At 53.4% G+C, this 12,597-nt stretch overlaps 1 protein-coding gene across 8 annotated transcripts in view; it reads right to left on the minus strand.

Annotated features, from left to right (window-relative positions):
* The window catches only part of LOC149339394 (poly(rC)-binding protein 3-like), a 313,316-nt gene that overhangs the window by 224,821 nt on the left and 75,898 nt on the right, over positions 1-12,597 (minus strand). For 7 of the 8 annotated variants that reach the window (XM_089548166.1, XM_089548163.1, XM_089548161.1 and 4 more), the window contains one exon: positions 497-566. In XM_089548166.1, the coding sequence (XP_089404292.1) occupies positions 497-566 (70 nt within the window). Of the gene's footprint in view, positions 1-496; positions 567-12,597 lie in introns of those variants that run through there. The other variant, XM_089548167.1, reaches the window with a different exon arrangement.

Raw genomic sequence — 12,597 nt, forward strand, 5'->3', positions numbered from 1 at the left:
AAACTGGAGACGCATTAAACACAGGTAGACATTGCGCGTGCGTTGAGCAGTCGAAGTGAGAAAACACAAAAAAACGACGACGACCAGCGAACCGACCCACATCCGATAGTCTTGGCTACGAACCGACATCGTCACGCAAATTTTTGCCCAAAAGAAAAAAAAAATACACAAAAATTGTCGCTGTAGGAAAGAATATGTACAAGACGATCATTTACTACACACGCAAAAAAAAATAAATACGCTGTTTTTCTTTATTTTCACTTCGCTCTAGATGCGACGTCACGTGGTTAGTGTGCTAACTGAACTGAACACGAAGTGCTCGTGTAACAGCAAGCGAATCCAGTTGAGTTCAACCACAGTTGAAATACTCAACTGAGGGTTAACTGAACTGCCGTTGAAAATGCCTATGCAACACGGGTTTTAGGCCCTTGGCCATAGCAGACCTATTAGTAGCAACGTGCAAAAAAAAAATTAACAAAATGAGAAGGGAACAGACCTTTTGGTGAGAGGCGCCCAAGCGCTAGCTGCCGTGTGTGCCCGGTCTGTAGTTTGGCGCCAGGTAACGCCTGAAACGAGAAAAATCAGTGGTACTCTTAAGCCAAAGGGTATATACGCACGTTAACAGTCGAAAACTGAGACATTTATTTCAGGCCTGCTTAAAGGGACACTGAGGAGAAATTGAAGTTGGCTTGTGTCGACAAAATACAAGCTCCTGATTACAAAAACTCCACTCATACTGACAACAAAGCTCTTGTAACATAGAAAAGAGCAAGAACCAAAATACAGGTATCGCCGCCACAGGCCAAACTCTCAGGTACAAGCGTGATGACGTCATAGGACAAAGCAGTGTTGGTAGAACCTATGGTTCTAGTAACACTAGGACACGAGAAACCACAAATCACTGAGGCGCAGCCAATGCATGCGCAAATCTCTCAAGTCGCCAGATGGCGCCACGTACTCGGCAGCTTCGCGCGCGCCTGCAGCATCGGGACCAATCAGCGCCTGCTCACGGGCGGTAGGCGGGCTCCCGGTATTCCGCTAACGGTAACAAGGTACACGGTATGCTAAAGGTGTCTATTTGCGGGAACTTCTTTGAAGACATCGAGAGCGGGATCCATCGTAACGCTGGCAAAACGCCGGTGCAAACGTAAACGAAGCAACGGTAGCGACGGCCGCAATAGCCGATAGATGCCTTCAACGTGCGGCGGGCGGTAGCCTTCTTTCCGGCTGCTGCTAGGCCGCACTGCTGGCCGCCAGAAATCACGGAGTCTGCGTTACGTCATGTGCACGTCATGTTTCACGTCACTTAGTCCTGTGTCGTCATAAGAAAATCCCAAGTTCTAATCAGAGCGGCGGGAAAAACTTTTTCAAATTCGAATCCAAATTTCTTAGAAATAAATGCATCTTTCGCTGCCGGCCAAGTGGCAACAAAGCCATGAAATGCTGAACTATCGAACTTTGCTTTAAAAAAATATTAACAGAGCTCTCCTCACTGTCCCTTTAACAGCCAGCCTGAGCCACCGTGATGCAATATCCCTGCACGCAAACCAACGTTACTAGAGAAGCTAGTCTAGTAACGTTGACGCAAACCACAGCGCAATGGCCGGATGTAATAACCTGACGGAAAGCCAGCACAGTTCAAATTTATTCGATGAGAAGAACCGGGTTTGGGCTTACGGACCCACCGATTAAAGTTGCGCCGCCACAAAGGGAAAGCCTTCCCACTCGAAACGACGTTTCCCAATAAGGATTAGAGCTCGAGAACAGAGGCGCCAAAGTGAGGCAGAACAATCGGTGCAGGTAACAAAGGCGAACAGCAAGGAGAACTTTTCTGGGCGAATCAAGTCCGCTAAATGATGGCTATACGTTAAAGCCAACCTCCCGGAGTCGTTTTCGTAACTACAGCGCGACTGCTGATATATACGAACGACCAATTCGCGCGCTTTATCCAGTGCACTCGCGAGAGAGCGGCGAAATTAAGGCCTCTTCGCTCTCTCTATCTCTCTCCCTCTCTTGAACTTCGTCTCTGAGTGCGATGCTGTGTGGAGGAAGAAATCCCTCAATTTTCTTTCGCTTTCGTTTAAGCTATAAGACAGCTTAAGAAACGCACTGCATTGCGAGACCAGTCAAGCCGAGAGCGACCCACATATTCACCCTACCTGGGAAGTTGACTGCACCCTAAGCGTGAGGGCTACAGCCAGTATAGTTACACAACACAAAAGCGGATACAAACGCCGCAGCGATTTCCCTTGTGGCCTTCTCCAACACTGTTTTAGGCTCCACTCAAGAAAGGCGCTACAGTCGGTGAGTCACAATCGCAAAAGAGGGGGGGGGGGGGGGGGTAGTAAGCTAGGGACCGCGCTGCCAAAAGCGGCTTACCGCGCCCGCATTATCTAAAGCAATCTCGGCGCTCCAGTCGAGAGAGGCGCAGGTGAATGGAACCCAGAACCGAAGGATTTCCAAGCGCGCGCGCAAAGAATGAGCCCCGCCACTAATTAGACTGGCCAGGTGGCGGTTTCGACACCGAAAGAAATGGAGGCCCGTCGCGCGTCCCAAAAAGGCGTCGATCTGCCGCTTCCAAGACTCCACGACACCGGCGAATGCAGTGAGAGGACTTTTTTCAGTGGGGTACCCTGTGCCGTATTAGCCAGCACCATACTGACACCAAAAAGGGATGGATGATGATGATGATGGTGGTGAGGATAATGATTATAGTGGTGCCAGTAGCAACAATAATTATTTTAGAAGTGGGTTTATTAAATAGTAGTAGCAGTAGCAGTAGTAAGCCGCAAGTGGGATATGGGGGACACTGTAGTGGAGGGCTCCTGAATTATTTTGACCACCGGGGATTTTGTTAACGCACACTGACATCGCACAGCACCCAGAGCGTTAGTATCGCACCTCGCCTCCATATAAATATGGGTGGGATTTGATCCCGCAATTTCGGGCTCTGCAGCGGAACACCAAGAATGCTCTCAATGCTCTAATGTAATGCCCTAATGTACTCAATTCACGCTTCTTTGTCTCATATTGTTGTTATATTATTTGGTGTCATTGTTTGTCCTGCATAGGCGCTAAAGGTGTGTGCTGCCGCCTGTATCAGGGAGCCAAGGCCTAGTCAGGCCTACCGCCTTTTGCTTTGGCTTCCCCTTTCATTTTGAAAGAAAATAAACACGAAACCAAACCAAACCAAAACCAAAACCACCGAGTCACCACGGCAGGTACGAAACAGAGGGCCGCAGCGTCAGTGAGGACATCTAGCGAACGTGCGCGTAACCAAAAAATAAAACTCAACTACCGCCTTCCGCACGAAGACGGATGCATTCTGCCGATCGTAAACATCGGGGAAGAGGACTTCGCCAAAGTTGCGTAAGCCGCGCGTCGCACGAGCAGTTCTGCCACATTCTGACGGAACACAACTTGCCATATTTCACGACTTCTGAGCTGCGCGCTTGTTAGCGCTCTTTCCACAGTGCGCAGCGCGACCCCCAAGCCACCGAAGCAGCCCCGTACACATCCCGACGACGCTATTCCGGCAACGGTAATGCGCTCGCGTTAAACGTAAACTGCCTATTCAATGTGAGCTCTAAGCGTCCCCCCCCCCCCCCCCCCCCCCATCCTTTTTGCTAGGGAGGGCGCCAAGCCGCCAAGCAGAGCAATCGGTGCGAACAGGCAACGCGTCAACGCTAGGGGAGAGGGCGAGAGCTCCCGGGATACCCGGCAGAAAAGAGGCGGGGGATGGGGAGAGAGGGGTCCTGATTTATAGCGTTCGGAAACACGCGCAGGCAACGAGAGAGCACGCTTCTCCCCGCGGAAGCAAGCAACGGAGAAGACGTCGCCGGGACTCCTACTAACGCAGCACCCCCCCCCCCCCCCCCCCCCCCCCCCGTCAGCCCTTCAAACATACACCTCTCCGCACACACGCGCATACACACACGCAGCGCCGTTTCCTCAGCTGAGTACGACGTCACGGCGTCAAAACATGCCCTCCCTTCGGCACAGCTCTTCCCACATACCCCTTTCCCACTCCAGCCACCTGCTGGGCTGGTGCGGCAACCCCCTCCGCCGCTCCACAACGCCCCGGCGACCCGCCGAGAGTCGTAAAGCACCGCCGATGTTCGGAAAGAGGCTCGAGCGCGCTGTAAAAGAGCCCCGAAGGCATGGCGCGCGTGCGCAGGATGGGGCAAGTTAACAGCGGTGGCGCAGTGTATTTTTACAGTGGGCGCTAGATATCGCAGTTCCAGTTCTAGCTCCGACTCCATGCGTTGGAGTGACTATCCACAAGCATGGCAGCTGGCTGGCATCTGAAAATGCCAGTCGCCTACGTACTCAATGTGGGCGACTGGCAACCGTACGCAACCACTGCGGTAAGGGAATGAAGTGAATCTCTGCACAAGGCCGTGGCAACCGTCGGGTAACAACCAAGCGCGTCCTAACGTAATGATCTTACACTCGTTAGATCTTTTTATTTATTTATTAATGCATGGAGCGTTAACGACCAACAGTAATCTCGATAGTCATGCCGCTTAATTCTGTTGCGTTGTGAGGTTCCTCGTGTTCGAGAAGAGCCAATGACTCAGCGCAACTGTACTCGAGACGCAGACAGGACATGGAATCGCTACTACAGTTTCGCCAACGGGAGAAAAAACACGAGACCTGATAAGCGCGGTTAGCCTTTATCGCCATCCGCAAAACTGGAGAATCAGCGAAGAGCGTTTCAAGTGGCACAGTCCAGCCACCAGAAAGTGAGCAAACCGAATCAGCAAGGGCCCGGAAGAATAATGCGCAAAGCGTTCACAGCTGCCGCGCATGAAGCCGCAGCTACAGAAAATCGTGCAGTGCAACGTAGTTTTGCGCTTCGCCACAAGGCACGGCGTGTGGTCCCTGTGAAGATGAGCTCTGTATACACGTCTTCAAACCTCACTGCAATCCAAATAAAAGCGCTCAGGAATAACACTCATTACTTTTCCTCTAGTATTTCCTACCCGTGGCGCGCCAGTCAAAATGCACCTGCACTCTTGCTACCCTCATTTGCTGAACTGTCAGGTGCATTCAGCTTCACTGCACGAACGTTTCACGGGCGGCCAAACATTTGGTCTGCCTTGACTTTCCGTGTCGAAAAACGAGCTCGTGACGCATGTTTTGTAAAAACCTTCCGACACAGCTAGTGCAGCTCCGAGAGAGAAGCAGAGTACATAAATAAATCCCGCCGAAACGGCGACCGCCATTGCGTTTACCACGCGGCCAAATCAAAGTGCCGCATCAAAGCGCCGCACGTTGCTGCTGTCGCGCGACTACAGCCATAAATAATTCCATGCGCACCCTGCGGAAGGCAAGCTGAGAATTCCTGGCGTTCTGCCGGCGCCCTCCACAGCGATCACGTCAAGATGTGGAGAAATATGCCGCGCGAAATGACGGCAACGGAGCTGTTCGCTTCGACGGTGGGCCCAACGCGCGCGCGACACGGTACGCGTGCTGCCATCTGTCGGCAGTTAATCTCCCCCGCGGCTCTACCGGCTACCAGATGGGGCTACCGTCCGTGCGAGACCGGACATTTGCAAGCGCTGATGGGGGGTAACTTATCCGAAAACATACAGCGGGGGAAACTTCGGCGTTCAATAATAAGTGAACTAGGAAGAAGGCTGGGGGAAACGTGCAAATTGATACCGAGGACGTGGACAGTAAGCAAGGTGGGCCAGAAGGGAACACTACAGCTACAAAAAAAGACAAGTGCGACTGTTGCATCCCTTTCTACGTTCCGGCTTTAACGAAGAAAAATACGAGCACGTCGAAAAGGAAGCGTAATGATGCAGCAAACCAATGAGGGGGGAAGGGGGGGGGGAGGGGAGGGGGTAAATATTGCCGCAAAGTACAAATCGCCTTCATCATTCTTTACAAGTGACAAAAGGTGTAACAAGGCGCCTCATCAGAATCTGAATGCTACCGCGAAGAACAGACTACACTGTTTAGAACTATTCCGATGTAGCTGGGCGATTTCCCACTCTACGATAGGGAAGCCCACCGAGTCGGACGCTCTCCAACTCTGCCCTAGCCCAAATGGAAGCAAAACAAACGTCGCCGTCCGAACAATCCAACTACAATACAGGAAATTTAGCTGCATGGTGAAGGTCATCTCGACAGCCGCAGCTTTGCATCGAAGCATTGTGCCAAGAGAAAATGACACCATGCGAAACACTAAACCGCAGGCATTAAGTTCTTAACAAGGATACTACCGGAAGGCGAGTGGGAACAGCTCGAACATGCGTGATAGGCTCTAGAACCTTTGTCGGAAAAGAATACGAAATAAAACCGAAAAACTTCGAATGGCATCGCCGAGCGTCCTGCTAAGTGCGCAGATCAGATCACATTAACCACCGCTTACAGATGCTGTTATGCACAAGAAACGTATGACCTTCCGCCATGGTTCACGTTGAGCGTCCGGTTTTATCACAAATACGCGACAGGCAAGAAATCTCTTTTGCGCGTGGGCTTAATCCCGACGTGTAGTTTTCGCCTTTTCCATCAAGAATGCGATGCGCAAATCATGCCACAATGTCTGCCGGGTATTCCTAAATGAACGAGTGGAAGCCTCTTACAAGAAGCTGTACGTGCTCGAAAACACCCAGAATTTTCTCTACTTCCGGCCCGATTTCCGGCCTAAAACTGAGCGAAGAAGCAAACATTTTTTCTTTCTTCTTTCTAGAGCTCCACTTGGACAGATAATACCCCGACGAAACAGCTCAATACCTTCAACAGTGTATAAAACATTAACTCCTTCCGCTATGACGGAAAATGTGCAGGAGCGGCCGCACATCCCCAATGACAATCAACGCGCTCGTCACGTATGTGCCTCACAGGCTTTATATATGTCAGCGGTATGCTCCCGAGGGTCGCCATGCCCTTGATATCGAATGAACACAAAATTCTCAATGACACCGCAATCTGGACACCTCTATGTGGCTGTCACGGGGGTCAAAGCAAGTGCCATTTATATATATATATATATATATATATATATATATATATATATATATATATATATATATATATATATATATCAGCGCGAGACCGGCAAGAGCGCAGCAAACGATATAAAGTGCATGGCTTCAGCTCGTAAAGCGATCCCAAAGCAGCCAAACGTTCTTAGCAGCATCGGCGCATGTTCGCCAGGGTAACGACGCGATGGCTGCGTTCGCGCAGAGAGCGATGGTGGGACAGAGCCCGCTGCGGTGGCACCGCCAGCGCCTGGACGACGGGTCATCGATCCTGGGCACTTTCCGACGAGTTGGCATCGAGGAGAAATCGACTCAGCGCCGCGGAGATGGACACGGAGTGGTTCGCAGCCCGGGACGCGGGACACGTGTTCCCAGCGGGGCGGTTGCGGCTGCGTAGCTTCTGGCTGCGATGGTAGCGAGGGCGGAAGGCGCGACGTTACACGGCCACCGCAATGTGGCTCTGCTTTTTGTAGGGGGCGCTCTGAGCGGCTCTATACTCTATACTGCTGTCGAGGCGAGGAGAAAATGGTGTGACCATGGACTCAGAAAAATGACCTGTTGGGAGATATGCTTATGTGTCCTCGCACTCGCATGGTAATTTTGATCATGATGCAAACTGATGCTTACGTTACGTGACTCCAGGTGCATGGGCGTTGCCCCGAAATCCAGCCCGAGTTAGCAATGTTCGCGCCAAAATGTCTTTTCTAGTCTGAAAAACACATTGTAGGTGACAAAATCCAGAATTACTTCCGGCGCCGGTGGTTGTTTTGGTCAGCGGTAACCAATATGGTAGCAAATCCATGGTACGCAACTGCGGTACGTTTCCTTCACGACATAGCTGCATGCCCTCACGACAGTAGTGAAGATGATGAAACCGAAGTTCGCATAGCGCCAACGACTCTGAAAACGGAAGTAACCCGCTCAATCCTGCAGCAACGAAGCGCGCAGCGAAAACATCACGCATCCGCCCCCTCTCGCCGACTGAATCCACACGACGCGTCGCTTGCGCTGCCGCGTTGAAAACGGCATTAAAATCTACGCCGGCCAACCGTGCCGAAAGGGGGCTTTTTCCAAGCGCAGCTGCTTGTTAGCCGACGAAGATGAACCGGTGGGAACCCGACAAGCCACGGGAGCGAGTCAGCGCGTAAAACATACAGGTTCAGTGCTTCAAATGCCACAGAGACAGAGAGAGAAAGGAGGGGGGGCACGCGGGCAGAGCCACGCTAGCACGCGTCATTCGCAAAGCAGCGCGCACGTCGTCCGAGCTCGCCGTCGCGCGAAGTGACAAATACGCGCAACGCTCCCTCTCCATCCTTCACCGGCACGACTTGGCGGCACAGCGTGAGTCCTTCGAGCTGTCAAAATTCGGCTCGCGTCAAACGGGACTCCCGCGCCTCCCTGCCTCGGCCCTTGGCATCCCGCCGAATTTGCAGTGGCGGGTGCTCCTTATACTTGTAGGGTGAGAATTTCAAGCCGCGTAGGCTAGCTCCAGAAGGCGGGAAACAAACATGTCTTCCGACGACACGCTCACACCTGCTTAGCAAAACTTGTGTCAACGAGAAAGCGCGCAAAAAATGGGTGACGCGTTTCTGCAGCAGAAACACGGGGCATCCGAACGATAGAACGGCCGAAGCAGTCGGTGGTTATTGGGTGACTCTCACCGGAACGGTTCCTCTGAATGGAAACGCGCTGCTTAAAAAGCCGGCTCTAAGAACGGCTCTAAGCAGTACTGCTGCGGTACGAACTGGCGGCGGGCCACGTAGTGAGTAGGTAGAAGCATAGTGTCCAGGTCAAACGGAACCACAGTATCGCAGTTAACCCCTCACCAATAGAGCATCGTACCGAGGCCAAATACAACCACACATAGTACCAAACTGAGGGCCACGCGGCGAGGTATGGAATGGAAAAAAAGAACAAAAAAAACAGGATTAACGCTAAGAGACAGAAAGTGATCCGAGTGGGTTACGGAGCAAACTCGTGTTAATGATATCCCAGTTTAAATCAAAAAAAAAAAAATGGGCACGGGTCCGGCGACAGAAATCTAAAAACGAGTTTAGAAAGTTGGCGGGGATTAAGATGGCCGCATCTAGAACAGAACAGGGTTCGTTGGAGGGATGTGGAAGAAGTCCCTGTCCTGGAGCGGACATAGTAAGGATGAAGATGGTGATCGACCGCAGTCCACACGAGCACGCGGTACTCAGGTCAATGGAACCACAGTACTGCAGTCCACCTCCCCCACACAGAAGCGCAGTACTAAGGCCCAACAGAACCACAGTACCGTAGTACACCTCCGCAATCGAAACGCAGTACTCAGACCTAAAAGAACCACAGTACCGCACTCCACGCCCGCAATGAAAAAAGGTACCCGGGCTCAACTGAACTACAGTACAGCAGTCCACTTCCCTCACAGAAGCATAGCACTCAGGCACAGATCGACTCAGGACCACAGCGGCGCCGCGGACGCTAAATGCACCGATACCGCCGTGCCGTTAAACGACGCCCACATTAAAAACAAAAACGACAGAAACAACGAAAGGACACCGCGATGCGCCAGCATTTGAACGAGCCACCCGCAAGTGTCCTTCTCTACCCCAGCCCGCGCACACGCATACAAACCCACTTTCCGCGCACACCGCGAGAGATAGAACGCAGCCGGCAGCAGTCGTCGCCGCGCTCTATCGCGTTAAACGGGGCCGGTAATTAATGGCCGCAGCTACCTTAATTCGAGCCGCCAGCAAATGGCCCGGCGCGCTCCTGCACACATGCGTTCCGCTGCCCTTTCCGCATCACCCGCACAATGCGGAATCGCGTCGCCCCTCCTCCTCCTCCTCAGCAGCGCCGTCTACCGGCCACGAGCTTCATAAAACGGCCGCTTCATAACGCGCGTCTCTCGCTGCGCCATTCATCGCCGGAACGTGTCAGCCAGGCCCGGTCGGCGGGGCAAAACAAACCGGTCGGGCTATATCGCCGGTGTATGTATTATAACTCCGCACATACACTCTGCCCCAGAAGAAGAGAGAAAGAAAGACAATGAGGGGGAGGAGCGACGGAAGAAAGAAAGAAAGGCAAGCCTGGAACCGCCCGCGCACGTAACGGAGCTCAATCCGCGGCTCAATTAACGTGCGCCGACGTGCGCCTCTCACAAAGCGGCCAAACGAATGGCCCATTCGGGGTATGTGGGGGGGGGGACTTGCACTGCGCGCTCCACGGCGATATGGCCGGCGCAATGCACGCTCGCACAACACACACACCGCAACGCAGCGCGCTTTCGCGGCAGAAACGAATGCGTTCGCATCCCGCCGAATGTTATTCCGAAACGGCATGGACGGTCACGCGCGCGCGCTCAAACACACGCACGCGAACGCAGCATGCCGGTCCCATGAGTTGCGGCAACAGTCATGGCGGCAGGTGAAGAAAGACCGCGCAAAGCAAACGCTGCAACAACCGGACGATTCGCACGAACTCCGTCCGACGCGGCCTGATTCGGGCGGCCCGGAGATTTGCGGAGCAAACTCGGTATTCCCGCATGCGTCCACACCCACATCCCCCGGAACTAAGGGATGTTGTTGCGAGACGAAAGGAGAGAGAGGAAGCATCGCTGTCGCTATGCGCGCCGCGGCCGGCGGCCTGCTTACATAGGAGGGTTTGGAAGGGAGCATGTAAATAATGGAGCGGGCGCTTAAAGATTGCTCCATACAATCCAGCGGAAGTGGGCTGCAGCAGGGTTCGGGATACGCTAGAAAAAGCGCGGACTTTGTTTTTGTTTCACTGTTTTGCCACGCGCACTACGCTTCGGAGAGAATAGAGGAAGAAAAAGCAAGAAGTTGACTAACGCTGCAAAACGCTATTATAGGTGCATTATACGAGATTCAAAGTATAGTCGTCAGTGCTAGTTCGATATGATCCTCCACATCGTGGTTTAGGCGTCTACATGTATTTTTTTTACTCGGTGACATAGCGATTAGCAGACGACCAAACGCAAAAGTAATGCTTGGTTGACAACATTACCAACATTACGGCCGCAAAACCGATCACTTATGACATAAAAGCACCTACAGTGGGGGGCCGGGAGGAATACCGGTCCAGTCCGGTAACTAAAAAAAAAAAAAAAGAAATGCGCACGTTGCTCACAGATGCACATGCACATCACTTTATCGCCAGCATAATTAGCCCCCCTCTCTCTCTAACTCTCCCCCTCTCTCTGTGCGTGTGCGCTCGTGTGCGTCATCGACATCGCAAGTATACCAACCACAAAAAACCGAAACCGCGAAAATGAAAACCGCAACGCAGCAACACATACGGTGTTTCATTTCCAACATTTTCCAGAAGCCCCGAGAAATTATTGACTTCACAGCTGGCATTCATACTGATATTTACAATGAGGATATACGCATCCGCGAACCGTGGAGTGTTTTCATCTCCCCAACAAGAGCGCTTTCCTCTCCCCAACAATTTCGACCGCGCAAAGCTGAACTCTCTCCCATTACATCTGAAACTGGGCGCCTACTCGGCAAGGAGAAAGGACGACGCGATCAAGATTTGTTAAATCAAGCTGGGCAAAATGGAACGCACGCACAAATAACCAAGTACAGACGCACGCACACAGAGGAAGGGAGAAAGTTTCGGGGCCTCTCGTTCGTGCCGCTATACTGCTCCGGCGCAGCGAGGGCGCGCCCGCAATAACGTAATTACGGGCCACGTCGACAGGACAAAACACGGACCGCGCGGCGCTACATCGAGAACCCGGATGGGAGGAAAACAACTGAACCCATGGGAGGGGGTGCCCAAAGAGAGAGGGGGGGGGGGGGGGGAATAAAGACGAAGAAGAAGAAGCCGAGTATTGAACCGGAGGAGACGGAGGCGCGCGAGCCAGCGCTATGGGGGGCGGTTAGGGATCGTGGGCGACGGCGTGCGGTTGTGTGGAAGGGAATGTCGGCGGCGAGCGAGCCCGAGCGCGCGCGATATCGGAAGCAGCTCGGAGAAGGATAAACAGCGAGCCGCGGAAACAGCACCGCTCGGAGAAGCAGAAGCAATCCTTCGAGACGTAATAACCGCCACGGCGGCGAAAGACGAGAAGGGGAGTGGTGGAGGGTGGGGGGGGGGGGGGGGGGGAGCCCAACCGGAGCAAGCAAGAGGCCGCGCGCTCTACATGGCAGATCGCGTTCCCTCACGCGCGCCGGAGAGGACTCCATCAAGCGCGATACGGCGCGCGCTGCTCGCCGCCGCGGCGCAGGGGGCATCGCCGATGCGCCTCTCAGCCATCGAGCGCGACGAGACCAAGGTCGCCGCTATTACGCGCCCGGGGCGCGAACCACCCGAGGGCGCTGGAGATGGGGAGCTGAGGAGGCTGCGTACGCTGCCCGCAGTGGAGATGGAAGCAGAGCAGCCCACTTAGAACGGACCGCTGGTCGCGAATTACGTGCGCGAGTCGACCAGAAAGCGGAGGGGGGGGGCGCACAGACAGCTAAGCCGACCCGTCGTCCAGGGCAGCAGCGGCCCCGAGCCGGGCCCCGGATCGGGCGGCTTAGGGGCGTGAAAGACGCCCAGAGCGCTTCGCTTCACCCCTTCCCTACTCCGAGAGAATCTATACGCACAGGGGTTG

Source organism: Amblyomma mixtum, chromosome 6 (genome assembly GCF_055824585.1).
Source record: "Amblyomma mixtum isolate Tamu chromosome 6, ASM5582458v1, whole genome shotgun sequence".
In the NCBI taxonomy this organism is placed as follows: Eukaryota; Metazoa; Arthropoda; class Arachnida; order Ixodida; family Ixodidae; genus Amblyomma; species Amblyomma mixtum.